The sequence below is a fragment of the Drosophila obscura genome, unplaced genomic scaffold (genome assembly GCF_018151105.1).
Source record: "Drosophila obscura isolate BZ-5 IFL unplaced genomic scaffold, ASM1815110v1 contig_95, whole genome shotgun sequence".
NCBI lineage: Eukaryota > Metazoa > Arthropoda > Insecta > Diptera > Drosophilidae > Drosophila > Drosophila obscura.
The window spans coordinates 244,968-271,551 of NW_024542889.1; the positions used below are offsets into that span (position 1 = coordinate 244,968).

A 26,584-nucleotide genomic window follows, 5' to 3' on the forward strand; every position below is an offset into this window, starting at 1 on the left:
AATGTATATACTGACTGAGTACGGGTATAAGTAGAGTCGCGTCCCCAGAAGCTACTCACACGTTCCTTCTCGTTGACTATTATTCTATGGTGTAACGACAAGTACCTTTGCATTTGGTATGGACGGGATTAGCTCCCTGTCCACCACCTCCAGCTTGACCCCCTCCCACAACGCTTTCAGTTGGCAGACCGTTTGCGTCAGCCACCTGCGTGTGGGGTCGTCAATACATTTTAGTATTTTGACCCCGTTCAGCCACCCTGCACCATCGAACGTGGGCATGGGGGCCGTTGGGTCCTCCTCCATTCGAGCGAACAGCGCATCCACGAGCCGCGCGTGCACCGTCTTCCACCGCGCCGCCGTTATTTTGCCGTTCTCGTCGCTCCGGTCAATGAGTGCCACGACTAAGAGTCGTTTGGTCACCTCACTGACCTTCGCTTTTTGGGGTTTCTTCGCCTGTTTGGGTGTTGAGCCTGCCACCGCTTGCTCACCGGAGTGTCCTTGATGGCACTCTCGGTCGAGCGTTGCCTTTTGGTGGCGAGACTCTCCTCCACATTGTTGGCAAATCCCTCCGTCGATGCCTTCATCTGCGGCATCTGCGCGAAGTGCAGCCATCCCTCTTTTATCCGTTGCTCGGCCCAGGTCATTTCGGCCTTCTCCTCTTCAGAGAGGCCCTGGAGCAGGACCATGATTTTGAGGGCCGCTTTGTACTGGGCCTTCGCCTTCAACCCCTCCTTGGAACGCTTCGGCCCGGCACATTTTTTTTTAAAATCCATTGTTTTCTTTTATTTCTCCAGAACCCACTGATTCCTGCCCGCAAATAACAATTTGTTTACGTTGTTAGCCTTTAAAGAGGCTCGTCTATCTGATATGAGTATTCCAGCTCGGCTGAACATCCTCTCAGACTCCGTTGAACATGCTGGAATGCAAAAATATTCTAAGGCACAGTCTTTTAATTGTTCCATTTCAGTTGCGTTGTTCTAAAATTAATATAAAATATAAATTAAATTATTATTATTTCCTTAGATTATTCAAATAAAATAAAAAAAACCGTAAGACAAACCTTCCAATATTCAAGGGGACTAATCTCTGGAACAGCGTGGGGTTTTTCCAAATATTGGCGAAGCACTATTATGTCGTCTGATTTTGGTGTCTTAATTTTGCTGGCAATCTTTTCCTTCATAAAAGAAAAGAGTGCTGGCTGCTGTTGGGAATCAAGTGTTGGCTCTTTCGGGTCCGGTGTAGAAGTCATATTTTTGCAGTTTCCAGCGATTTCAGTTTGAAGCATCTCAACGGCTAGGTCTGCTGTACTATGGCTGCGGAAACCTTCTTTTTTGACACGTGGATCCAATATCGTTGCAATCTTAGGAACGGTTCTGGTTTCGTAGACAAACAGCCGGCGGTTAATCCCATCCAGCAGATGGTGACAAGCTGCAATACCTTGCGAAGTTTTCATTGAAAGTTCCATGACACTTAGACGATGATGAAGATCGGCAGATATTGGAATAACCAGAGAAATTGTTTCTTTACTGCTTGCTGAAACCCGATTTGTAGCTGAATCAAATGGCTCAAACAATAGTCTTTTAACACTGCAATCTCATCCGCTGTCAATGGTGTTGGTGCTTTATTTGTGTCAAGAATAACCTGAGATACAGAGTCCCTAATTTTTAAAAGTCTGCTTATCATCTTGAAGCAGATATTCCAACGAGTTGGTACTTCTTGTATCAGTCCGTACGAGTTTTCATTTCCCGGAGCAGATTTTAATTTAGAATAAGCTTGTGAGGTCCTATTTCAGGCTGAGGTAAGCATCAGTCTGTCCAGGGTCCGCTACATGAAAATTTGTAGATTGTAGGTGACTTCAGGTGTCGGGCTGGCTTGAAAAATGCAGTAGGCAAGCGAAAAATTATGATGCGGGAGTTTTTGTGGTTCTTGGATTATTCAGTATTTATTCATTCACTTAATTCCTTTACGTTGCTACTCTGGCTTGTAGTTGTATGGTGCGCTGGTGGACTGCGTTGTGTGCACTTGGCGTACTCAGCGGCCGGTGGGTTCGCTGCAACGAATTTGGGTGTTGCCCGGGGGACAAAGTAGAAAGACTTGGTTGGCTTCTTTACACACGAGTTCTTTATTAGTATCTTAGGAAGTACGCTTATGGACGACAACTTAGTCTATTCTTTGGTTTAGCACTGGGATCACTGTCACGTTTGGACCTTCTCGCCCACTCGCCGTTCCTCGGGATCCCCAAGCGTGGCACTGTCGGCTCTAAGAACTGGTACGACAACGACTCTTAGCGCTAAGCCCAAGTCCGCCGTACTCAGTTCGCACACGACACGTTCGCTCTCACTGGATCCTTCCGTTGCGCGAGCGGTACACCAGGTCCTTTCTCTTGACGTTTTTTTGGGTAACTTTCGGTCTCTCCTCGATATTCGTTGTCACACGCACTTGCACTTTCCGCACTTGACTCTCTCGAGCCGCAGTCGCGCGCCTCCTTTTATTTCCTCCTTGGCGCACGACCGCCTCGTCGCTGCCTGGCAACAACGGGACTTCCCTCCAGTCGTCGGCGTTATTTTCCATCGGCTCGTCCGATGCTCTCCACCTGCTTCGTAACGGGACCCAACCGGTGGCGTGATCGCATGGCCATAAATGGTCATGCGCTGGACCACTGCCGGCCCGATCCCACTATCCCGCCTCTCTTCTGCCTTCCACTTGCTTCGCAACGGGACCCAGCTGGTGGCGTGATCGCATGTCCATAAAAGGTCATGCGCTGGACCACTGCCGGCCCGATCCCATTGTCCCGCCTCTCTTCCGCGCTCCTTCACTCTCCCTGGTAGCGCCCTCCGATCGCGGCTCTCTACGTTGCCCCTCCCTTGGGCGAGCCCCTCCCAGGCAATTCGCCGTTATCCGGTTATCCGGCCACCCGGATAGATCTTAACCCCTTAGGGTCCATGCGTGTGAGGACATCATTCCTCACACTTCCCCCTTTCTTCCCCAACGAAAAATTCCCTTCTGCGACCTCTCGTAAGCCCGGCCGTTAAAGTTTGAATTTCAACGGCCGCCCGCGCCTTTACACCGGGCGTGTTCTGGCGCCCTCTGCCGGCCCAGGCCCGTTCTGGCGCCCTCTGCTGGACCGGGCGCGTTCTGACGCGCCCCCTGCCGGGCTTACCTGATGGGGTGCTGCCGGATCGGTGAAATGCGCACGCGCGTGCGACTATCACATGGCTGCATCCAGGCCATCGATATGCCGTAGGGATGATTTCTGTCCCACTCGATATCACTCTCTTGGCCGCGTGCGTATTCCACTTCCGCAACGAGGAATTTGTTAATGGACGATGGTAAGTGCCTTACTCTTCTACATTGACCATCTCTCTCACTTCCCACTCTTTTAGACCCCGGCACGGATTGCTCGCCTTCACCAGCGCATTGACCACCGTGCGGCATCGGCCGCCCCATTCATCTCGGCCGTGTCTCGTCGGCCTCTGCCGCCGCTCTGCCAACGTCTCGCGGTGGCCTCCCCTCATTCCCCGTAAGTCCGCTTCCCGTTTGTGTTCTCCTTTTATTTTCTTTTTATTTTTAATCTCTGTTTTTACCAAGCCCCAGATTCTCGGTAGACCTCCTGGTGGTCCCGGGACACCGTTACCCGGTACCGGACCCCTCCGTCGTTCACCAGACGCTTGATGCGCCTCGAGGTGAAACGCGTTCGAGCCAGGACGCGCTCCACCGCCCCTGGCCACTCCTCCCGTCTCACGGGCCGCCAGCGTGGGCCCTCCGCCCCTCGCTTGCCTGCGGCCACGACGCCTGGCGCTGCATGGGCGCCCGCGGTCTCTCCCGCTCCTCCGGACACGACACCTGCCGCTCCGGCCTTGGATTGGCGCGCCTGGCTTCCGGCGCGGGCCACTGCCACGGACCCCGCTCCCATGGCTCAGGTGAGCAAACTCCCGCCGTGCTCGCGGCTGGCTCCGCTGCCGCCTTCGCTGCCGTCGTCGCTGCGCTTGCCGTCGCTGGCTCCGCTGCCGCCATCGCCTCTGCCGCTGCGCTCGCCGTTGCTGGCTCCGCTGCCTCTGCCGCCGCCGACTCTGCCGCTGCGCCCGGCGCTGCTGGTTCCGCTGCCGTCGCGCTTGGCGTCGCTGGCTCCTCTGCCGCCGCCGACTCTGCCGCCGCCGTCGCCTCTGCTGGTTCCATCGTGGGCTCCGCTGCCGCCGCCGACTTTGCCGTCGCGTTTGGCGCTGCTGGTTCCGCTGCTGGCTCTGCTGCCGCCGTGGCCTCCTTCGGTTCCCCGTGGGCTCCGCTGCCGCCGCCGACTTCGCCGCCGCGTTTTGCGTTGCTGGTTCCAGTGCTGGCTCCGCTGCCGCCGCTGACTTTGTCGCCGCGCCCGGCGTTGCTGGTTCCGCTGCTGGCTCTGCTGCCGCCGTGGCCTCCTTCGGTTCCCCCGTGGGCTCCGCTGCCGCCGCCGACTTCGCCGCCGCGTTTTGCGTTGCTGGTTCCTCTGCTGGATCCGCTGCCGCCGCCGACTTTGCCGCCGCGCCCGGCGTTGCTGGTTCCACAGTGGGCTCCGCTGCGGCCGCCGACTCTGTCGTCGCGCTCGCCGCTGCCGGTTCCGCTGTTGGCTCCGCTGCCGCCGACCGCCCCCTTGGGTCGCGGCCATTGCTCCGTCGGGCTGGCGTCTCCTCCCACACCCGCGCTTCTTCCGGAGCCTCCGGCTCCCTAGGTGCCGGCCCCGATGCCCAGGTGATGTGGAGGATTTGGTGGTGCCACACCATTCCTCCCCGCACCGCCGTCCGCACCTCCTGCGTTACGTACGGCCCGATCACCGCGCCTTGTGGTCCCTGCCACTGGTGTTGCTGCTGCTGCCACGAGGCGTCCGCTCCCGGCCGCTGTTGCTGGGACGAGGCTTGGGGCCCCCGTCCTCCTTCGGGCAACCCCGCCTCCTCCTCGGTCCGTGGTCGTCGCTGCCACAGCTCCTCCTCCTCCTCCGGCTCGGCCTGGCCACGGTCTTCGGGCTCCGGCGTTGTAGGGGAAGGCTGCCACAGGCCCTCCTCCTCCTCTTCCGCCCGACGTAGTCGCTCCTGCCACTCTTCTTCTGCCGTGGCCGGGCCTCGGCTCTCGGGTCCCGGCGTCGGAGGGGACGACTGCCACCGACCCTCCTCCTCCTCTGTGCACCGCCTTGCCTCTTCCTCGCGGCTCTTTTCTTCTGCCCTCCGCCGCTCGCTCTCTTGCAATTCGGCCGCCACCTTTTTCAGCACACACTTCCGGTGGTGCTCCTCCGCCTCCTGCCGGGCCTTTTCCTTGGCCTCCTCGGCCGCCTGCTCCGCCTCCTGCGTGGCCTTCAGCCTCTTCGCCAGCGCCCGCGCGTCCTCCCAGACCCGCCGCTGTCGCAGCGCCTCCTTTGCTGCTTCCAGCGCGATCCGCCGCCGCCACTCCGCGACCCGCTTCTCCTCGGCCTCCCGCTCCTCGGAGTCTGCCGGTGGCCGCCCCACCGTCGGTCGCCCCTCCGCTTCTGCTGAGGGCCGCTTCGCTGGCCGCTTCGCCTCGGCTTCTCGCTCTTCGGCGTCTGTCGGTGGTCGCCTCACCGTCGATCGCTCCTCCGCCTCTGCTGAGGGCCGCTTCGCTGGACGCTTCGCCTCGGCTTCTCGCTCTTCGGCGCCTGTCGGTGGCCGCCTCACCGTCGATCGCTCCTCCGCCTCTGCTGAGGGCCGCTTCGCTGGACGCTTCGCTGGCCGCCTCGCCACTGGTCGCGCCTTCTTGGGGGCGGGCTCCCAGCTTGTCACTACCACGTCGCTGTCGGCTTCGCTGGCCCCAGAAGACACCAGCGGCGACACTGTGGCTCCCACTGACCCTTCCGATGGGATCAGTGGGGACGCAAGGAGCTGCAGCTCAGGGGACGCCTACCTCCGTTGTCCTTCGCCATCCTGCGAGAGCCGATCCGCTCGTCGCTGGCTCCGGGACAACGAGGCATAATATCCCCGTCGCATCAAGCTCCGTTGCTCCGCCAAGTATCTTGCCATGTGCTGCCTCATCTTAACCTTTTTTTTTCCTTTGACACGTGTACCAAAAAGAGCCGAGTGACGGACGCGCTCCCCTTTTTATATTCCTGGGGCCCGTGTTCATCGTTCCGCCTAACGGGGCTTTGCCTGAGCCTCTCACTTCGCTCTCTCTCATTATTCTGAGTCTCTCTTTCTTCACCAATGAGAGACGGCCAAGTACCGTTTATCCGACCTCTTCGCCGCGTTAACCCTACACAGCCGACTCGGGGTCGTTAGGCACACTTGTCTCTGATAAGTCCACCTCTCCTTTTTTTTTTTTTTCCTTTTCACGGGTGCAAAAAGAGCCGCGTGACTCCCGTCCTTGTTTTAGGGTTTTTTTTTTTTCCTTTTTTTTTCCGGCCATAGCGAGGTTCGATCGCTACACCGAGTGGATTCGCTTTTGTACACGGTAATTATCCAGCTTCCTGGGATCCCACATCTGATTTTCTTCTCTTTCCAGCCCGACCCCAGACTCACCCCAGGATGCTGACCATCATTCCCACCCGCGAACAACAGGCCCTCCGGCCTTTCGCCCGGGTTGCCGAATGACGGCCCGCCACCCGGTCAGCTTCTTCCGTCTTCGGATCGATCGCCCTCCGGACGTCCCCCCGTACAGCAGCTCGGACCCGAGGATCATCCGATTCCCCGCCCGGCAGACTGCGTACGGGCGGCATCCGATCTGATCGTTCCCGACGCTCGAAAACTGCCCCTGGTGTCCTGGAGTGGATCCGGATCTTGGCCCCTCCTCGGATCCCCATCTGGAATCACCGTGTACTCCGACGCACCTCACCGTCCGTATCCGCGATTCCACACCTGTCGGGTATCATTGACCTTTGCCTTTTTTTTTTTTCCCTTCTGATGTTAACCTTCATTTCTTCCAGATATCTTCACGTCCGATCCTGCTATTCGCCGCGGCCTTGGCTCCTCCCTTTTCGCCTTCGTGTAGACCTTTTTTTTTTTTTTTATATGCCTTATGTCCCCTCCTCCCTCGGTTGCGGTTTCAGATCGCTAATATGGGCTGTCCTCATCCGATTATCCTTGGGGCCCTTCAGTCGGCAGATGACGGGTGACACGAAATCCGTTATCGTGTACGGACCCGCATACTTCGGCGCCAGCTTGGCTGCAACCCCTCAGCCCTCAGGAGCTGCAGCTCCTTGCGTCCCCACTGATCCCATCGGAAGGGTCAGTGGGAGCCACAGTGTCGCCGCTGGTGTCTTCTGGGGCCAGCGAAGCCGACAGCGACGTGGTAGTGACAAGCTGGGAGCCCGCCCCCAAGAAGGCGCGACCAGTGGCGAGGCGGCCAGCGAAGCGTCCAGCGAAGCGGCTCTCAGCAGAGGCGGAGGAGCGATCGACGGTGAGGCGGCCACCGACAGGCGCCGAAGAGCGAGAAGCCGAGGCGAAGCGTGCAGCGAAGCGGCCCTCAGCAGAGGCGGAGGAGCGATCGACTGTGAGGCGACCACCGACAGACGCCGAAGAGCGAGAAGCCGAGGCGAAGCGGCCCTCAGCAGAAGCGGAGGGGCGACCGACGGTGGGGCGGCCACCGGCAGACGCCGAGGAGCGGGAGGCCGAGGAGAAGCGGGTCGCGGAGTGGCGGCGGCGGATCGCGCTGGAAGCAGCAAAGGAGGCGCTGCGACAGCGGCGGGTCTGGGAGGACGCGCGGGCGCTGGCGAAGAGGCTGAAGGCCACGCAGGAAGCGGAGCAGGCGGCCGAGGAGGCCAAGGAAAAGGCCCGGCAGGAGGCGGAGGAGCACCACCGGAAGTGTGTGCTGAAAAAGGTGGCGGCCGAATTGCAAGAGAGCGAGCGGCGGAGGGCAGAAGAAAAGAGCCGCGAGGAAGAGGCAAGGCGGTGCACAGAGGAGGAGGAGGGTCGGTGGCAGTCGTCCCCTCCGACGCCGGGACCCGAGAGCCGAGGCCCGGCCACGGCAGAAGAAGAAGTGGCAGGAGCGACTACGTCGGGGCGGAAGAGGAGGAGGAGGGCCTGTGGCAGCCTTCCCCTACAACGCCGGAGCCCGAAGACCGTGGCCAGGCCGAGCCGGAGGAGGAGGAGGAGCTGTGGCAGCGACGACCACGGACCGAGGAGGAGGCGGGGTTGCCCGAAGGAGGACGGGGGCCCCAAGCCTCGTCCCAGCAACAGCGGCCGGGAGCGGACGCCTCGTGGCAGCAGCAGCAACACCAGTGGCAGGGACCACAAGGCGCGGTGATCGGGCCGTACGTAACGCAGGAGGTGCGGACGGCGGTGCGGGGAGGAATGGTGTGGCACCACCAAATCCTCCACATCACCTGGGCATCGGGGCCGGCACCTAGGGAGCCGGAGGCTCCGGAAGAAGCGCGGGTGTTGGAGGAGACGCCAGCCCGACGGAGCAATGGCCGCGACCCAAGGGGGCGGTCGGCGGCAGCGGAGCCAACAGCGGAACCGGCAGCGGCGAGCGCGACGACAGAGTCGGCGGCCGCAGCGGAGCCCACTGTGGAACCAGCAACGCCGGGCGCGGCGGCAAAGTCGGCGGCGGCAGCGGATCCAGCAGGGGAACCAGCAACGCAAAACGCGGCGGCGAAGTCGGCGACGGCAGCGGAGCCCACGGGGGAACCGAAGGAGGCCACGGCGGCAGCAGAGCCAGCAGCGGAACCAGCAACGCCGGGCGCGGCGACAAAGTCGGCGGCGGCAGCGGAGCCAGCACTGGAACCAGCAACGCAAAACGCGGCGGCGAAGTCGGCGGCGGCAGCGGAGCCCACGGGGGAACCGAAGGAGGCCACGGCGGCAGCAGAGCCAGCAGCGGAACCAGCAGCGCCAAACGCGACGGCAAAGTCGGCGGCGGCAGCGGAGCCCACGATGGAACCAGCAGAGGCGACGGCGGCGGCAGAGTCGGCGGCGGCAGAGGAGCCAGCGACGCCAAGCGCGACGGCAGCGGAACCAGCAGCGCCGGGCGCAGCGGCAGAGTCGGCGGCGGCAGAGGCAGCGGAGCCAGCAACGGCGAGCGCAGCGGCAGAGGCGATGGCGGCAGCGGAGCCAGCGACGGCAAGCGCAGCGACGACGGCAGCGAAGGCGGCAGCGGAGCCAGCCGCGAGCACGGCGGGAGTTTGCTCACCTGAGCCATGGGAGCGGGGTCCGTGGCAGTGGCCCGCGCCGGAAGCCAGGCGCGCCAATCCAAGGCCGGAGCGGCAGGTGTCGTGTCCGGAGGAGCGGGAGAGACCGCGGGCGCCCATGCAGCGCCAGGCGTCGTGGCCGCAGGCACAGCGAGGGGCGGAGGGCCCACGCTGGCGGCCCGTGAGACGGGAGGAGTGGCCAGGGGCGGTGGAGCGCGTCCTGGCTCGAACGCGTTTCACCTCGAGGCGCATCAAGCGTCTGGTGAACGACGGAGGGGTCCGGTACCGGGTAACGGTGTCCCGGGACCACCAGGAGGTCTACCGAGAATCTGGGGCTTGGTAAAAACAGAGATTAAAAATAAAAAGAAAATAAAAGGAGAACACAAACGGGAAGCGGACTTACGGGGAATGAGGGGAGGCCACCGCGAGACGTTGGCAGAGCGGCGGCAGAGGCCGACGAGACACGGCCGAGATGAATGGGGCGGCCGATGCCGCACGGTGGTCAATGCGCTGGTGAAGGCGAGCAATCCGTGCCGGGGTCTAAAAGAGTGGGAAGTGAGAGAGATGGTCAATGTAGAAGAGTAAGGCACTTACCATCGTCCATTAACAAATTCCTCGTTGCGGAAGTGGAATACGCACGCGGCCAAGAGAGTGATATCGAGTGGGACAGAAATCATCCCTACGGCATATCGATGGCCTGGATGCAGCCATGTGATAGTCGCACGCGCGTGCGCATTTCACCGATCCGGCAGCACCCCATCAGGTAAGCCCGGCAGGGGGCGCGTCAGAACGCGCCCGGTCCAGCAGAGGGCGCCAGAACGGGCCTGGGCCGGCAGAGGGCGCCAGAACACGCCCGGTGTAAAGGCGCGGGCGGCCGTTGAAATTCAAACTTTAACGGCCGGGCTTACGAGAGGTCGCAGAAGGGAATTTTTCGTTGGGGAAGAAAGGGGAAGTGTGAGGAATGATGTCCTCACACGCATGGACCCTAAGGGGTTAAGATCTATCCGGGTGGCCGGATAATCGGATAACGGCGAATTGCCTGGGAGGGGCGCGCCCAAGGGAGGGGCAACGTAGAGAGCCGCGATCGGAGGGCGCTACCAGGGAGAGTGAAGGAGCGCGGAAGAGAGGCGGGACAATGGGATCGGGCCGGCAGTGGTCCAGCGCATGACCTTTTATGGACATGCGATCACGCCACCAGCTGGGTCCCGTTGCGAAGCAAGTGGAAGGCAGAAGAGAGGCGGGATAGCGGGATCGGGCCGGCAGTGGTCCAGCGCATGACCATTTATGGCCATGCGATCACGCCACCGGTTGGGTCCCGTTACGAAGCAGGTGGAGAGCATCGGACGAGCCGATGGAAAAATAACGCCGACGACTGGAGGGAAGTCCCGTTGTTGCCAGGCAGCGACGAGGCGGTCGTGCGCCAAGGAGGAAATAAAAGGAGGCGCGCGACTGCGGCTCGAGAGAGTCAAGTGCGGAAAGTGCAAGTGCGTGTGACAACGAATATCGAGGAGAGACCGAAAGTTACCCAAAAAAACGTCAAGAGAAAGGACCTGGTGTACCGCTCGCGCAACGGAAGGATCCAGTGAGAGCGAACGTGTCGTGTGCGAACTGAGTACGGCGGACTTGGGCTTAGCGCTAAGAGTCGTTGTCGTACCAGTTCTCCGAGCCGACAGTGCCACGCTTGGGGATCCCGAGGAACGGCGAGTGGGCGAGAAGGTCCAAACGTGACAGTGATCCCAGTGCTAAACCAAAGAATAGACTAAGTTGTCGTCCATAAGCGTACTTCCTAAGATACTAATAAAGAACTCGTGTTTAAAGAAGCCAACCAAGTCTTTCTACTTTGTCCCCCGGGCAACACCCAAATTCGTTGCAGCGAACCCACCGGCCGCTGAGTACGCCAAGTGCACACAAGGCGGACCAAACCGGTTCGTTACAGTGTCTTGTGTTTGGGCTGAGGGACTGCCTAGTGCAGTGTCTTGGGTGTGTGACTGAGGGACTGCCTTGTGCAGTGTCTTGGGTGTGTGACTGAGGGACTGCGTAGTACAGTGTCTTGGGTGTGTGACTGAGGGACTGCCTTGTGCCAAAGACAATATAAGTATAAGATGCGGAACGCTCATACATTTCAATTGCCATATGCAAGACAATTTTTCGGCCAGCGACGAAATTCGCGCCATCTCGCTCGCACAAATTTGAGAGCGTACGAATCTAAAAATAGAATCCGCTTGCATGTGTAAGTACACACAGAACAGCAAGTGCGTATGTGTGCGTACTTGTGCTAAGCGGACGATTTTCGAGACGGAAACCTTTTTATGAGTTGAGAAACGAAATTATATACCGACGTTGAATACGTCGCATCCTGAATACCCTAATGGCAATTATTCCAATGTGATTCATGGAATTTCATGTATTAAATATATTATGTATTTTTATATATGTATATCCGATCATCATTATCGAATGTACCATCTTAAAATAAATTATCGTTGGAGGGATATACATATACAATATAACAGTTTTTTAAAATTGGGGTGGTAAGCGTCTTGCAAAATTAACTTACACTTATAAAGTGAAGGGTATATTTCGACAGCGCTGTAAAAAACGTATGCATGTGCACACATACAGTCGTCGCGACGACTCGGCTCGGCTATCGCATCGGCAAAGAACGAACTTCGTGTGCCTTCGTATGCTGTATGCATACAAGAGAGCGGCTGGCTCTAGAGCGCTCTCTCTCTCTAAAAAATTTCAAGAGAGCCTGGAGCCAGCTCTAGAGCCAGCCCCGAAAATTCGTGTGCAGAAATTTTGTATGGCGTTACGCATCTTATACTTATATTGTCTTTGCTTGTGCAGTGTCTTGTGTTTGGGCTGATGGACTGTCTGTATCTTGTATTCGGGCTGATGGACTGCCTAGTACAGTGTCTTGTGTTCGGGCTGATGGACTGCCTGTGTCTTGTGTTCGGGCTGATGGACTGCCTGTGTCTTGTGTTCGGGCTGATGGACTGCCTAGTGCAGTATCTTGGGTTCGGGCTGATGGACTGCCTACTCTTTCGGCCGATCTTGGCCCTTTTATGCAGCTGGCGATCGCACCTGAGACCCGGAAATAATTGCTTATTGCTAGCTTTTGATTATTAGATAATAATAATTGTAGGGTGTGGTAATTAGGTCGAAGCTTGGTGCTTCGTTGACAATTTCTTAGTGGGTCAGTGTGTTTTGATGAGAGTGTTTTTAGCTGAGGCTGCATCGCAGTAGGTGCGGGCTGCAGTTGGGAATTGGGTTTTTGCTACCTCAGCATCGCGAAGGTGATATCTGAATTTGGGTCGATGTTTCGAGGCCGAGTGGTTGCGAAATATCGCCAAGAAGTGGGTGACCGAGAATTTTGTGCTGTGGTTTTCGCTGATCGAGAGTTCTTAATTTTAGTAATTGCGTGCGTTGCTTAAGACTATTCTTATTTCCGGGGTGTTGACACACAATATTGGTGGAGAACCGTGGCTAGAGCCATTGCTCGTTAGCTCTGTGTATATCAGTTTGGTTATTGTCTCCCGCCAGCGTGGATGTGCACCCCCCCCCCACCCCTTTCTTCCGGGTGGGTGATGGAGAGATTAGTGGCGTCGCTTGGAGGGTGCTGACGATGGTTTTCTCGGCTGTTTTCTTCGGTCGTTCTTTGTCCAGGCATTCTTGAATCGGCGGTGCTACGTCGGGTGGCCAAGGATCCGTCGGTAGTTCTGGGTCGTCTTCGGTGGCTCCGGGGTCAAAGGTTTGATTCGGGTCTTTCGGTAGGATGGGTCTGTCGAATGTAAATGCTTGGATCTGCGGGGCCAAGTCCGGCGGCCACGGCTCCGGGACTGGTTCGGGCTCATGTCCGGTTGGATCGGCGGCTTCGGAGTCAAATGGCTGGCTGGGGTCTTCGGGTGAGAGGGTTGTGTCGAAGGCGCTGGGCGTTTCGATCCTCCGTTGGTAGTCGCTTATGTGGGCGACGATGGGTGTGGCGTTGGCCGTGGGTAGATATGTTTCATATCTCTGATGCAATACTTGGGTGGTATTGGCGGTCGTTTGGCTCATGAACAGGTGAGTCTCGGTGATTCCTCTTGTTTTGGACCAACAGCTGGTACGGGCGACGAAGATCTCGGACCTGGCTTTAGGCATGGCTCGGTGCATGGCGCTAGCAGTCAAGTCGGTACGCGGAAGGTACTCCATTGTGTTGGCGAGGATCGGTGTGAGATCCTCGTGGTTTGTTTGGGGTATGTGTCCCCTGTGGTTGGCCTAGGACGCGGTTGCTCCGTAGTGACCGTGGGACTCGTTTTCCCGATTGCTTGGTTGTGGTTGGCTTGTGTTGGCCTCGGATTCGTGTTCTCTGTTGCGGGCCGGCGTTTCGTATTCGTTGCGATTGGTTTGGGTGTCAAGTGCTGCGTTGCGTTATTGTGTGCCGTTTGCGTTGTGGTAGGTCGTGGACGTAGGTTCGTTGCGATTTGTGGGGGTTTCTGGTATCGGGGTTCGTCGTCTTGTACGTGGATGGTAGTAAGCACGGGTTCAGTGGGCATGGGGTGACAGTCTCGTAGCTGTAGCAGCGTGGAGCCGCACTGGATCGTTGTTTCAATGGCGCATAGGAAGTCCATGCCGACGATAACTTGATCCAACATGTTTGGTAGGACAAGGAGGGGTATTTGAACTTCTCTTTGATCCAGTCTGATGTGCGCCAGTAGAATCTGGGTGATGTCTCTGACCGAGCCGTCGGCCAGGCGTATGCGGACGCATGCATCTTGTAGGTTGGTGTTGTTGTCTAGTTGTCGGGCGAGGTTTGCGCTGATGAAGCTTCTGGACGCACCGGTGTCGATTGTGGCGTCCGTTTCGTGTCGTTTCGTGTAGAGAGTTATTTAGTCGCGGGTTGGAGGAGGCGTCGTACCCGGCTGATCGCGTGTCAGTTGGGGACGCATGTCGTTTCCCGACGTGTTCTGGCGGCAGCAATTTACGGTCCGTGTGCCGCGTTTGCCACATTCCCAGCAGAATAGGATCGAAGGATTTTGGCAGTCGTATGCCGTATGTCCGGCTTCACCACACCGGCGACAGGCTGCGCGTGGGTTGGCGATGGGGGTCGTGATCATGTAATGGGCTACATCGGGATTCATCGTACTGTTTGGATGAGCTGGCGGTCTCCCTGGTGTGCCTGCCGATTTCCAATGGGGACTCAGAAATGGCGTCTGGTGCGAGTCGCAATTCCTCTGTTCTGAAGCCGGCCTTGCGTATCTCGCCGCACGTACATCTGGTATGCTGGCAGGGCGTTATCGTAGATCCTGTTCAGTTCCTTGGCTGCGTCATACCTGGCGTGGTGCATGAGTAGGCGTATCTCGATGAGTTAGTCCTTGAACAATTCTCCTACCGCTTGCTTGCGGGCCCGGATCTGGTCTTCCAATTGTTCAAAATACCGTGGCGGCAAGAAGAAAGTCAAGAATTCTTGGCGGAAATATTCCCCTGAGCTTGTAACGAACCATGGTTCCCCATGGTTCGTCACAACACAGGAACACCTGTCTTTAAATATCTCTACATGTATAACCGTATAAATAAACACTAAGTAAAACCTCAAATTTCCCGAAAGTTACATACCTTTCCCACGGTACCGAAGCATATCGATCACCTTACCGGGGACATTGGACACCTGTTGGGAGGCGATTGCTTAGGTAACTCTCGATTACCGGGCAAAACCCCCCACATGCGCAAGCCAGTCAGCAGTCTCCGACTTTCCTTACCGGGAATATTGGACACTGACTGCAGGGCTAATTATTAGGTAACCTTCTGTTACCGATCAGCCCGTCTGCACGCGCAGACTATAACTCGGCCATAGATATTTATGTAAGAACCCTTCCCACGGTCTGGAGTAGAAATAAGATATCCATAAGACATCCATAAGGCAGTCCACCAGCCATTGGGGGCGGCAGTCAGTCAAACCACCATACGCGTAGTAGAACAACTAAACATAACATAACCGGGTAGAATAACAATAGGGAAGAATAAAGAAACACATTAAAATTAAAAGAACCAAAAAGTATTGTGATTTATATTTCACTTTCTGGCAAAGTTCCTGGTTTTCCCGATAAAGTCCTCGTGAAATATAAATAACTTGTAATTCAGGACCCTGGACAGATTGATGCATACCTCAGCCTGAAATAGGACATTACAAGTGGCGCCCGAGCATTGACTTTAAAGGATTTTTCGTGGAAACTTCAAGAAAACCGAAATCAGGGACTTCGTGGATTAAAGACCCACTGCCATCAAAAAGAAAATTGAATCAATAACAAGACCGCGCACTAACATAATCCGGACGCGAAAACAAACGCCAAAGTATACGCAGTGCCGATCCTAAAAGTGCCGTTTAACAGTGACTCATTGCCAAAAATCAACAGAAATCAACATGGAACATCACGACGATGAACAACCAGAGGAGGCATACCCTGCGGGAAACTTTTCCAATCCAGGGGTCAGCACCGGCTGGATCCACAAACTCCGTCGGGACGAATAGGAAGTCCTCGCCGAAGAATTCGGATTTGGCAGCGAAGGAACGGTCGATAAACGCCGATAGAAATTTGCCGCTCTAGTCGCCTAGGAGAGTTCGAGAGGCACTATGCCAAGCCAGCCTCACGCTCTCGTTCCAAGTCACCACTGCCCACTACTCCTGGACCATCTGACACTCGCCAAATGGATCCTAGGACTGGATTACGAGTCCCCGCAGCCAACGAATACCGCATTCCTGCAGCCCCGTTTCCAAGGCCCCTAGCTACAGAGACCCACCCAGCACCCGGACCGAGGGTCTTGCCAACGATCGACCGACCCATGGAAGGGCACCACTACAACCACGCTGCACCAATGGCGGAACGCATCCGAAAGTGGGGAATACAGTTTGACGGCCGGGATGACCCTCTATCATTCATCGAACTGCTCGAAGAACGCGCGCTCTTAACGTTCTTCTTGCCACCACGGTATTTTGAACAATTGGAAGACCGGATCCGAGCCCGCAAGCAAGTGGCTGGGGAACTGTTCAAAGATTTCCTCATCGAGATACGTCTACTTATGCACCACGCTGGGTACGACGCAACCAAGGAGCTAACCAGGATCTACGACAACGCCCTCCCAGCCTACCAGATGTACGTGCGCCGCCACGAACTGCAGGACTTGTCACAGCTAACACTGCTGGCCACGGAGTTTGAGAGTATTCAAGAGCGGACCATCCCGAGCACTCTCGCACCGCCACGACACACGCTCAGATACGCACGGCCGGCTACAGATCAGAGGAGCGGAGACTCCAATAGGACACCATTCCGGAAGCCTCATTGGGACTCGGCAGACTCACCAAGAAGACAGCCATCCAACCCAGTGAGTACGGCAAAGCCCGAGGTAGCACATCGCATGATTACGACCCCCATCGCCAACCCACGCGCAGCCTGTCGCCGGTGTGGTGAAGCAGGGCATGCGGCATATGACTTCCAAAATCCCTAGATCCTATTATGCTGTTAATGTGGCAAGCGCGGCACCCGGACCATCGATTGCTGTCGCCAGAACACGTCGGGAAACGACTCGCGTCCTCGACTGACACGGGATCAGGCGGGAACGACGTCTGCCCCGACCCACGAATCAAAACCCCGCTACACATGAACGGGAACCGGATAGTGGCAATGGCAACCATAGGAGGACAGGCAACGGAAGCCACCGTCGACACGGGGGCATCCCGAAGCTTTATCAGTGCAAACCTCGCCCGACAACTAGACAACAACACCAACCTACAAGATGCATGCGTCCGCATACGCCTGGCCGACGGCTCGGTCAGAGAGATCACCCAGATTCTACTGGCGCACATCAGACTGGATCAAAGAGAAGTTCAAATACCCCTCCTTGTCCTACCAAACATGTTGGATCAAGTTATCGTCGGCATGGACTTCCTATGCGCCATTGAAACAACGATCCAGTGCGGTACCACACTTCTACAATTACGAGATCAGTGCCACACACCACATATCCACACCGTTCCGACCAACAGAGTACAAGGCAACGAACCCCGACACCAGAAACTGAAGCCAACGGCGGCCGTCATACGTCCGCAACCTATCCCAACGATTTCGGCACCCAGCCACGCCAACATGACACCCATACAAACCTCAGCGAACACACGACCTACCCCAATGAACAAAACGACCCAGATCGCCACGAAGAACACGACACCCAGCCCAGCCCCAGCGGAAGCAAAGCGCCGGCCCACGAACATGAAGCCGAAGCCAACGACACGAAACAACAATCAAGCAACCGGGAAAACGAGTCCCACGGTCACTACGGAGCAACCGCGTTCTAGGCCAACCACAGGGGACACATACCCCAAAGAAACTACGAGAATCTCACACACGAGACAAACACACTTGAACCCGGCGCTCGACACATTAAGCCCAGGTCCAAGTCCAGCAACAGAGCATGTAAGTACCCTCTCCTCCCAGGAGAAAGTGAACATAGAAACACTCTCAGAGACGACAATCAGCCCTGAACCAAGACAACAACATCGACACCGACAACGGCAGCAACAGATCAACAGCCCAGCAACAAGGGAAACAGCCACGCTGACCCAACCCTGGTCGGGGCCATAATTGAACTGATATCCACAGAGCCCCTCAACGCGGGCCCGGAAACCAGTACGATGGCCCCACGATACACCGACCGCAGCCCTGTCGTACCCACGGCCGACGCCACACCAATCCTCGCCCACACAATGGAGTACCTTCCGCGTACCGACATGATTCTTAGCGTCATGCACCGAGCCATGCCTAGAGCCATGTCCGAGATCTTCGTCGCCCATACAAGTCGTTGTTGTGATACCAGAGGTGTCATCGCGACTCACCTGTTCACGTACCAGTCTGGCTGTAGTATAACACGAGTACTACACCCGGCGTACCAAAAAATCATACCCATGGTCGACACCACACCCATCGTCGCCCACATAAGCGACTACCAACGGAGGATCGAACCGCCCAGCGCCTTCGATACAACCCTCTTACCCGAAGACCCCCGCCAACCACTTGACTCCGAAGCCGCCGACCCAACAGAACATGAGCCTGAACCAGTCCCGAAGCCGTGGCCGCCAGACTTAGCCCCGCAGATCCAAGCATTTCTAGAGGAGGAGCTACCAAAATTTGATGGCCTCCACGGAACGTCGGACATCGCCAAGCACACTATTGTCATGAGGGATAACCGGCCCATAAAACCGCGGTACTATCCTAAGAACCCAGCAATGATGCGAATAATTGATGAACAAGTGGACCAATTGATTTCGGAAGGCCTCATCGAGCCCTCCCGGAGCCCCCACAGCGCCCCAATTGTACTCGTCCGTAAAAAGAATGGGAAATTGCGCATGTGCGTGGACTACCGGCAACTCAACACGCATTCCATCCCCGACGCATACCCGCTGCCGAGGATCAACTATATTTTGGAACGGTTACAAAACGCGCGGTTCATCACCACCCTCGACCTGAAAAACGGATACTGGCAGATCCCCATGGCCGACGGAAGTAGAGAAGCAACAGCTTTCACCGTACCGGGCCGGGGCCTCTACCAATGGAAGGTGATACTCTTTGGACTGCACTCGGCACCGGCAACATTTCAGCGGGCTCTCGACACCGTGATTGGTACAGACATGGAGCCATATGCATTCGCGTACCTAGATGACATTGTCATCGTGGGGCGAGATTTCAACGAACATCTACGCAACTTGAAAGTGGTTTTGTCCCGACTCCGGAAAGCGAACCTAAGGATAAATGCGGAAAAATGCGCGTTCTTTCAAACCCAAATTAAGTATCTCGGCCATATGATGAGCAATGAGGGAATCCACATCGACCCCGACAAAATTGCCGCCGTCAAAGAACTCCGGCCGCCCACCAACCTAAAAGAGCTTCGTCAATGCATCGGGATGGCGTCCTGGTACCGAAGATTTGTACCAAACTTCGCGACGGTCGTCCAACCGATGTCTCGCCTACTCAAGAAGGGCCAACCATGGGTATGGTCCGAAGCACAACAGGCTGCTTTTGACCTACTGAAGACACTTCTGACGACCGCCCCCGTCCTTGCATGCCCCGATTTCAACGTCAAGTTCTCGCTGCAAACAGATGCGAGCAATCTAGGAGTTGGCGCAGTTCTCACCCAAGAAATCGAAGGCAAAGAACGAGTCATAGCATATGTCAGCCGACGGCTGAACAAGGCGGAAGAAAACTACTCCGCTACCGACAAGGAGTGCCTGGCGGTCATTTGTGCCATTCGAAAACAACGCTGCTACCTGGAAGGGTACCGATTCGATGTAATCACCGATCATCTCGCGCTAAAATGGCTAAATACGCTTGACAGCCCATACGGTAGAGTGGCGAGATGGGACCTCGAACTTCAGCAATACCAATATGACGTGCATTATCGAGCGGGCAAACAGAACGTAGTCGCAGATGCACTATCCAGGCAGCCATTAGGAACCATCACCCGAATATCCCAACGGTACTATTGGCCAGGTTTCTACCGAGACGTGAGGAAATATGTCCGTGGCTGCGTAAGCTGCCAGAAGTTCAAAGCTCAACAACGCAAGCCGGTGGGCCAGATGCTCACTCGCAAAGCCGAATAGCCATTCGCTACACTATGCGCTGACTTCGTTGGACCACTACCTCGATCAAAGAAAGGAAACACGATGCTGCTCGTCTTCTTTGACACTTTCACGAAATGGGTCGAATTGGTACCACTTAAAAAGGCCACCACCGCTACCCTGGAACTGGCTTTCCGAGAACGAATCCTGAGCCATTTCGACATACCCAAACGCTTTGTGTGCGACAACGGCACGCAATTCACAAGTCGATCGTTTCGGTCATTTCTACAGACAGCAGGAGTAGAACTGCAACATACCGCACCATACTGCCCCCAGGAAAAATCAACGGAAAGGGCAAATCGGACGGTCAAGACCATGATTGCCCAATTCGTAGGGGATCGTCAAAATACCTGGGATGAGCTACTACCGGAAATATCCCTCGCAATAAATTCCAGCGTCTCGGAGACAACGGGATTCAGCCCAGCTTTCCTACTGCATGGAAGAGAGCCCCGTTTGCCTGGAGCCCTCTATGACGAAGTCACGGCAGGCACCGGAAGCCCCCCAGAGACCGCTCTCGGCAAGGCAACCAAACTCAGCGAAGTATTCACAATAGTCAGAAATAACATCCAGAGGGCAAGCCAGGAACAAGGAAGGCATTACAACCTCCGCCGCCGGCAATGGCGCCCCACTATTGGATCCCAAGTACTCCTACGACAGCACCACCTCTCCAACGCGGCCGACGGATTCGCCGCTAAGCTGGCACCGAAATACGATGAACATTGTAAAACTACAGCATCCGGGCAGCCGAAAAGCGAAGGTTGCTAACATCAACGACCTGAAGGAATTCCACGAGGACAGGGATGCAACCGAAGAGGCCTATACTACCAATAGCACCGCAATCTCCCTAACCCCGACTTTGGGTTCCATACATTGGCAGCTGACCAGCCAAAGCCAACGAATCTAAAGGCGAGAACGCAGCACACGCGCAGCCAATGACCAAAAACCCGCGGGCTCAGAAGACGTAACCAACCGCCACTACAACGGAAGTAACGAAACGCTCTCAAATGACGAGTTCAACACCCAAAGAAATGAAAACTCAGCACATGCGCCACCAAAATCCACCAAAATCCACAGCAAGAGACACGACAAAGAAAAATAAATATCAACCTCAGCTCACGCGCGGCCGACAGACAGAAAAATCCGAGGACTCAGCACACGTGACATCGAACGGCGATCACCCCCCGCAGCGGAATACCACCAATAACCTGGAAAAATGTCGCTCAACCCGCTAAGACGAAACCTGAGCCCGGTTCGAAGAAAAGCGGCTACGTACGGCCGCAACGGCCCTATCAAGAAAGGGAAAACGCTATATATAGCTGAGTTCTCTAGTTACTAAATCAGTTCGCGTCTTAATTTGAGTGAAAGTTATTTTTCGAGACACCCACCGCTAAATTCAACGAGCCCATCAACACCTACACAGGATGGACACTACATTGATCCTTTTCACCATGATCACGACGGCCCAGGCACTAGTCAAGTTACACGACTATACGAACGCCGACTACATTCCCCTCGTGGATGGAGAAGCCGTCATCTGGGATAGCTACGGATACCTGCGCCACACAACAAACATAACATCTTACGAGAAGTATGTGGTTCAGACGGAGCAGGCCACCGAGCTATTCGCCGTTAACCGGATGACCGAGGTAATCACCACAGACTTAGGCCACATTCGCAACTTGATAGCTACCCTGAAAGTCCACCATCGGGAAAGACGAAGCATCAATCTACTTGGGACGGCCCTTAAAGTCATCGCCGGCACGCCTGACTTCAACGATTGGGAGAAAGTACGCTTTAAACAAGGCCAACTGGTGAAAGCAGAGGCAAACCAGATGGAGATCAACACCAAGATCCAGGGACGGCTAAATAAACTGACGCATTATATGAACACCATAAGCAAATCCGACGACGCCGAGAGGAACCAACTGGTGGAGATAATCCTTTTTAAAAATAGGATTATTAACACCGATCTGGAAAACCTCATCCTCGGACTAACGTTGGCACGGATACATATAATCAACCCATCCCTACTAGACGGCGCCGACATCCAAGAATTTGAGGCCCAACATCTCACAAACATCAGCTTGGTGGAACTTTTAGGAGTATCCAAAAGTGAGCGTCTTTCAGAGCCGCGACCTACTCACGTTCCTGATAAAGTTCCCCCCAACCAAAACGATCGTGCCGAAAACTACTGATATTCCCAGTACAACACCACCGGAAGATACTGGACTTCTGCGAGGGAAACATTGTAGCCGAATGTGGAACAGAAGCCGTCAATGTTGGCAACTGCGAGGCTACCGTCGGCGCGACATTTTGCCGACAACATCAAGGGACCACCTGCGCCCAGTAGATGGTAGCAGGGTCGGTCGCCCACTGCGCAACACTGCCCGGACATCTCGAGGCGATCAGTCACGTAGATCATGGAACTATCATAGTGAACGTCGCACAAGTGACCATTCTGGAGGAGACCGGAGCTAAACAGAACATCTCTGGGACCTATCTGGTGACATATTCCAACCGGATCGCGCTCAATGGGACCTGGTATGTAAATCACCTAGGAGACTCGAGACGAAAAGCCATGGTGTCCGCGATGACCCAGGTAAATGTGACGTCCATCGAGAACGGCTGAGTCTACCCTTCTTGAGGGAACTCAGCCTGAAAAACCTGAAGCACATCGGCCACCTACAAGAAGTGCTGACGGTGAGGAACACCACCGCGTATATTCTCGCGGCGAGCATCGCAATTCCACTATGCATCATCATCTGGGTATTACTTCGCCGATTGAAAATCAAAAACCGATGCAACACGAGACCCACCGACCCACCGACCACAGGCCAGGAAACCGACACCAACCAGGTACCCAACAACGCCGCGGGAACTGACAAGCCCCCCGAAATTCGAAGACCCCCATTCGCGGCCACCCGAGTAGGTCCAGCCCCACGACCCCCGGGCCAGGGAACGTGGATAACGCCCGTGTCCAAACAGTGAAAACAACGAGAAATATGCTGACCATGACTTCTGCCCGCCGCTCAACTGCCGGCAGACATAAGACCGAGGTAACGTCGGTAGGCGAAACGGTAGTGCCCATCAGTACAACCGTACGCTACCGATCAAGAAGTCATTAAGCTAAAACCCCCCACGAAAACGAAAAGAACATGGACACCGAGAACATTATAATATTCTCCTCTGACGAAGAGGCGGAGACAAACACCACCAGCACCGCGGAAGACGAGGAGCCACGGTACTTCAACCTCATAATACTCTCCTCTGACGAGGAGTCGGAAAAGACACCACCAGCACCGAGGAAGACGAGGAGGAGCCACGGTACACCAGATTCCGGCGAGAGAATCTATGGTCTCCTCCACCAAGGGCTCCAACCGCCAACCGCTCCCCAAGGCCGACCACGCCTTCATACTCGCCAAGGCCGTACGACGCCGAGGAGTGGCCAGCAGCCCCGCCAACGGAGCCATCACCACCCGGGCGGAAGAGCCCTCCGCTATTCACCCGTAGACCGGCGGGACATCGCCACAAAGGCGACCCCCGCACGCCGCCCCGACCAGCTGCGCCCAAGAAGAGCCCCGAAACGGAGCCAACCGTGAAGGAGGAACCATACGCCCGCCGCGTCCACAAGGAAGTGGAGAAGTACCACTACACCAGGACGTCCTGGGGCATCAGGGTGACTCGGATCCACCTCACTGCGGTGTGCGAAGAGGTACTGCGGGCTATACCGAAAACAATTTGGGACATGCGAGTCGGAGGAGGAAGGTACAAGTCCCGGCCCCAGCCGGAAAAGGCGCCGCTACGATTAAACGCGGCGCCCTACAACACCACCTCCTACCGGAAGAAAGGGGGGTGTAACGAACCATGGTTCCCCATGGTTCGTCACAACACAAGAACACCTGTCTTTAAATATCTCTACATGTATAACCGTATAAATAAACACTAAGTAAAACCTCAAATTTCCCGAAAGTTACATTCCTTTCCCACGGTACCGGTGCATATCGATCACCTTACCGGGGACATTGGACACCTGTTGGGAGGCGATTACTTAGGTAACTCTCGATTACCGGGCAAAACCCCCCACATGCGCAAGCCAGTCAGCAGTCTCCGACTTTCCTTACCGGGAATATTGGACACTGACTGCAGGGCTAATGATTAGGTAACCTTATGTTACCGATCAGCCCGTCTGCACGCGCAGACTATAACTCGGCCATAGATATTTATGTAAGAACCCTTCCCACGGTCTGGAGTAGAAATAAGATATCCATAGGATAAGGCAGTCCACCAGCCATGGGGGGCAGCAGTCAGTCAAACCACCATATGCGTAGTACAATACCATACAAACCATACGGGAAAACCATACAATTAAACATAACATAACCGGGTAGAATGACAATACGGAAGAATAAAGAAACACATTAAAATTAAAAGAACCAAAAAGTGTTGTGATTTCTATTTCAGTTTCTGGCAAAGTTCCTGGTTTTCCCGATAAAGTCCTCGTGAATTATAAATAACTTGTAATTCAGGACCCTGGACAGACTGATGCATACCTCAGCCTGAAATAGGACATTACAAGTGGCGCCCGAGCAGGGACTTTAGGATTTTTCGTGGAAACTTCAAGAAAAACCGAAATCAGGGACTTCGTAGATAAAAAAAAGACCCACTGCCATCAAAAAGAAAATTGAATCAATAACAAGTCCGCGCACTTACATAATCCGGACGCGAAAACAAACGCGAAAGTATACGCAGTGTCGATCCTAAAAGTGCCGTTTAACAGTGCCAAAAATTGCCAAAAATCAACAGAAGTCAACATGGAACATCACGACGATGAACAACCAGAGGAGGTATACCCTGCGGGACACTTTTCCAATCCAGGGGTCAGCACCGGCTGGATCCAAAAACTCCGTCGGGACGAACTAGAAGTACTCGCCGAAGAATTCGGATTCGGCAGCGAAGGAACGGTCGATGAACGCCGAAGGAAATTTGCCGCACTAGTCGCCGGCCCACTCGCGCAAGAAGCCTGGGTTCGCCTAGGAGAGTTCGAGAGGCACTATGCCAAACCAGCCTCACGCTCTCGCTCCAAGTCACCACTGCCCACTACTCCTGGACCATCCGACACTCGCCAAATGGATCCTAAGACCGGATTACGAGTCCCCGCAGCCACCGAATACCGCACTCCTGCAGCCCCGTTTCCAAGGCCCCTAGCTACAGAGACCCACCCAGCACCCGGACGAGGGGTCTGCCAACGATCGACCGACCCATGGAAGGGCACCACTACAACCACGCTGCACCAATGGCGGAACGCATCCGAAAGTGGGGAATCCAGTTTGACGGCCAGGATGACCCTCTATCATTCATCGAACTGCTCGAAGAACGCGCGCTCTCGTATGGGGTGGACACAAACCATCTGCCGCGGGCCATGGCTTAACTTCTCACAGACCGTGCCAGTCGTTGGTTCCGCACCAGCCGCCTACAAAGTTCCTCATGGGAAATGTTCCGCCAGGAATTCTTAACGTTCTTCTTGCCACCACGGTATTTTGAACAATTGGAAGACCGGATCCGAGCCCGCAAGCAAGTGGCTGGGGAACTGTTCAAAGATTTCCTCATCGAGATACGTCTACTTATGCACCACGCTGGGTACGACGCAACCAAGGAGCTAACCAGGATCTACGACAACGCCCTCCCAGCTAGAGCTGGGAAAAAATCGATTTTCGCAGAATCGATTCTTTTCGATCTTTTAGACAAAAACATCGATTTAATCGATTAAATCGAAAGTAAACACATTTTTTTTTTTTAATCCATTGTTTTCTTTTATTGCTCCAGAACCCACTGATTCCTGCCCGCAAATAACAATTTGCTTACGTTGTTAGCCTTTAAAGAGGCTCGTCTATCTGATATGAGTATTCCAGCTCGGCTGAACATCCTCTCAGACTCCGTTGAACATGCTGGAATGCAAAAATATTCTAAGGCACAGTCTTTTAATTGTTCCATTTCAGTTGCGTTGTTCTAAAATTAATATAAAATATAAATTAAATTATTATTATTTCCTTAGATTATTCAAATAAAATAAAAAAACCGTAAGACAAACCTTCCAACATTCAAGGGGACTAATCAATCTTTTCCTTCATAAAAGAAAAGAGTGCTGGCTGCTGTTGGGAATCAAGTGTTGGCTCTTTCGGGTCCGGAGTAGAAGTCATATTTTTGCAGTTTCCAGCGATTTCAGTTTGAAGCATCTCAACGGCTAGGTCTGCTGTACTATGGCTGCGGAAACCTTCTTTTTTGACACGTGGATCCAATATCTTTGCAATCTTAGGAACGGTTCTGGTTTCGTAGACAAACAGCCGGCGGTTAATCCCATCCAGCAGATGGTGACAAGCTGCAATACCTTGCGAAGTTTTCATTGAAAGTTCCATGACACTTAGACGATGATGAAGATCGGCAACTATTGGAATAACCAGAGAAATTGTTTCTTTACTGCTTGCTGAAACCCGATTTGTAGCTGAATCAAATGGCTCAAACAATAGCTCTAAGTCTTTTAACACTGCAATCTCATCCGCTGTCAATGGTGTTGGTGCTTTATTTGTGTCAAGAATAACCTGAGATACAGAGTCCCTAATTTTTAAAAGTCTGCTTATCATCTTGAAGCAGATATTCCAACGAGTTGGTACTTCTTGTATCAGTCCGTACGAGTTTTCATTTCCCGGAGCAGATTTTAATTTAGAATAAGCTATTGAGCTGCTCTTGAAAAACGTGACGATACGCTTGCATTTGGAAACAATACATTTTATGTTGGCCAGCATCAGGGTATCTTGAATGATCAGATTGAGGGTATGTGCAAAACA

The 26,584-nt window shown here is 55.0% G+C and overlaps 2 protein-coding genes across 2 annotated transcripts; one reads left to right on the plus strand and one right to left on the minus strand.

The window, feature by feature from the left end:
* Positions 1-3,916: 3,916 nt before the first annotated feature.
* LOC121405382 (eukaryotic translation initiation factor 4 gamma-like) lies at positions 3,917-5,902 on the minus strand. Its single transcript, XM_041596060.1, has 3 exons — positions 5,884-5,902; positions 4,297-5,830; positions 3,917-4,241 (listed from the first exon to the last, which is right to left on the minus strand). Exons 1-3 carry the CDS (start codon positions 5,900-5,902, stop codon positions 3,917-3,919), a joined length of 1,878 nt encoding a protein of 625 aa, XP_041451994.1.
* Positions 5,903-7,030: 1,128 nt separating this feature from the next.
* Positions 7,031-9,440, plus strand: LOC121405383 (tropomyosin-1, isoforms 33/34-like). The gene is made up of 3 exons (XM_041596061.1): positions 7,031-7,083; positions 7,152-7,862; positions 7,943-9,440. Exons 1-3 carry the CDS (start codon positions 7,031-7,033, stop codon positions 9,438-9,440), a joined length of 2,262 nt encoding a protein of 753 aa, XP_041451995.1.
* The last annotated feature ends 17,144 nt before the right edge of the window (positions 9,441-26,584 follow it).

Bases quoted from the DNA above. Each gene is read 5' to 3' on its own strand.
- LOC121405382 (XM_041596060.1), bottom strand. The intron at 4,242-4,296 runs GTCGGCGGCGGC...CGGCGGCAGCAG, and splicing joins ACGCAAAACGCGGCGGCGAA to AGCCAGCAGCGGAACCAGCA.
- LOC121405383 (XM_041596061.1), top strand. From the start codon at position 7,031: ATGGGCTGTCCTCATCCGATTATCCTTGGGGCCCTTCAGTCGGCAGAT. The intron at 7,084-7,151 runs GTGACACGAAAT...GCAACCCCTCAG, and splicing joins CTTCAGTCGGCAGATGACGG to CCCTCAGGAGCTGCAGCTCC. The intron at 7,863-7,942 runs GTGCACAGAGGA...CGGCCACGGCAG, and splicing joins CGCGAGGAAGAGGCAAGGCG to AAGAAGAAGTGGCAGGAGCG.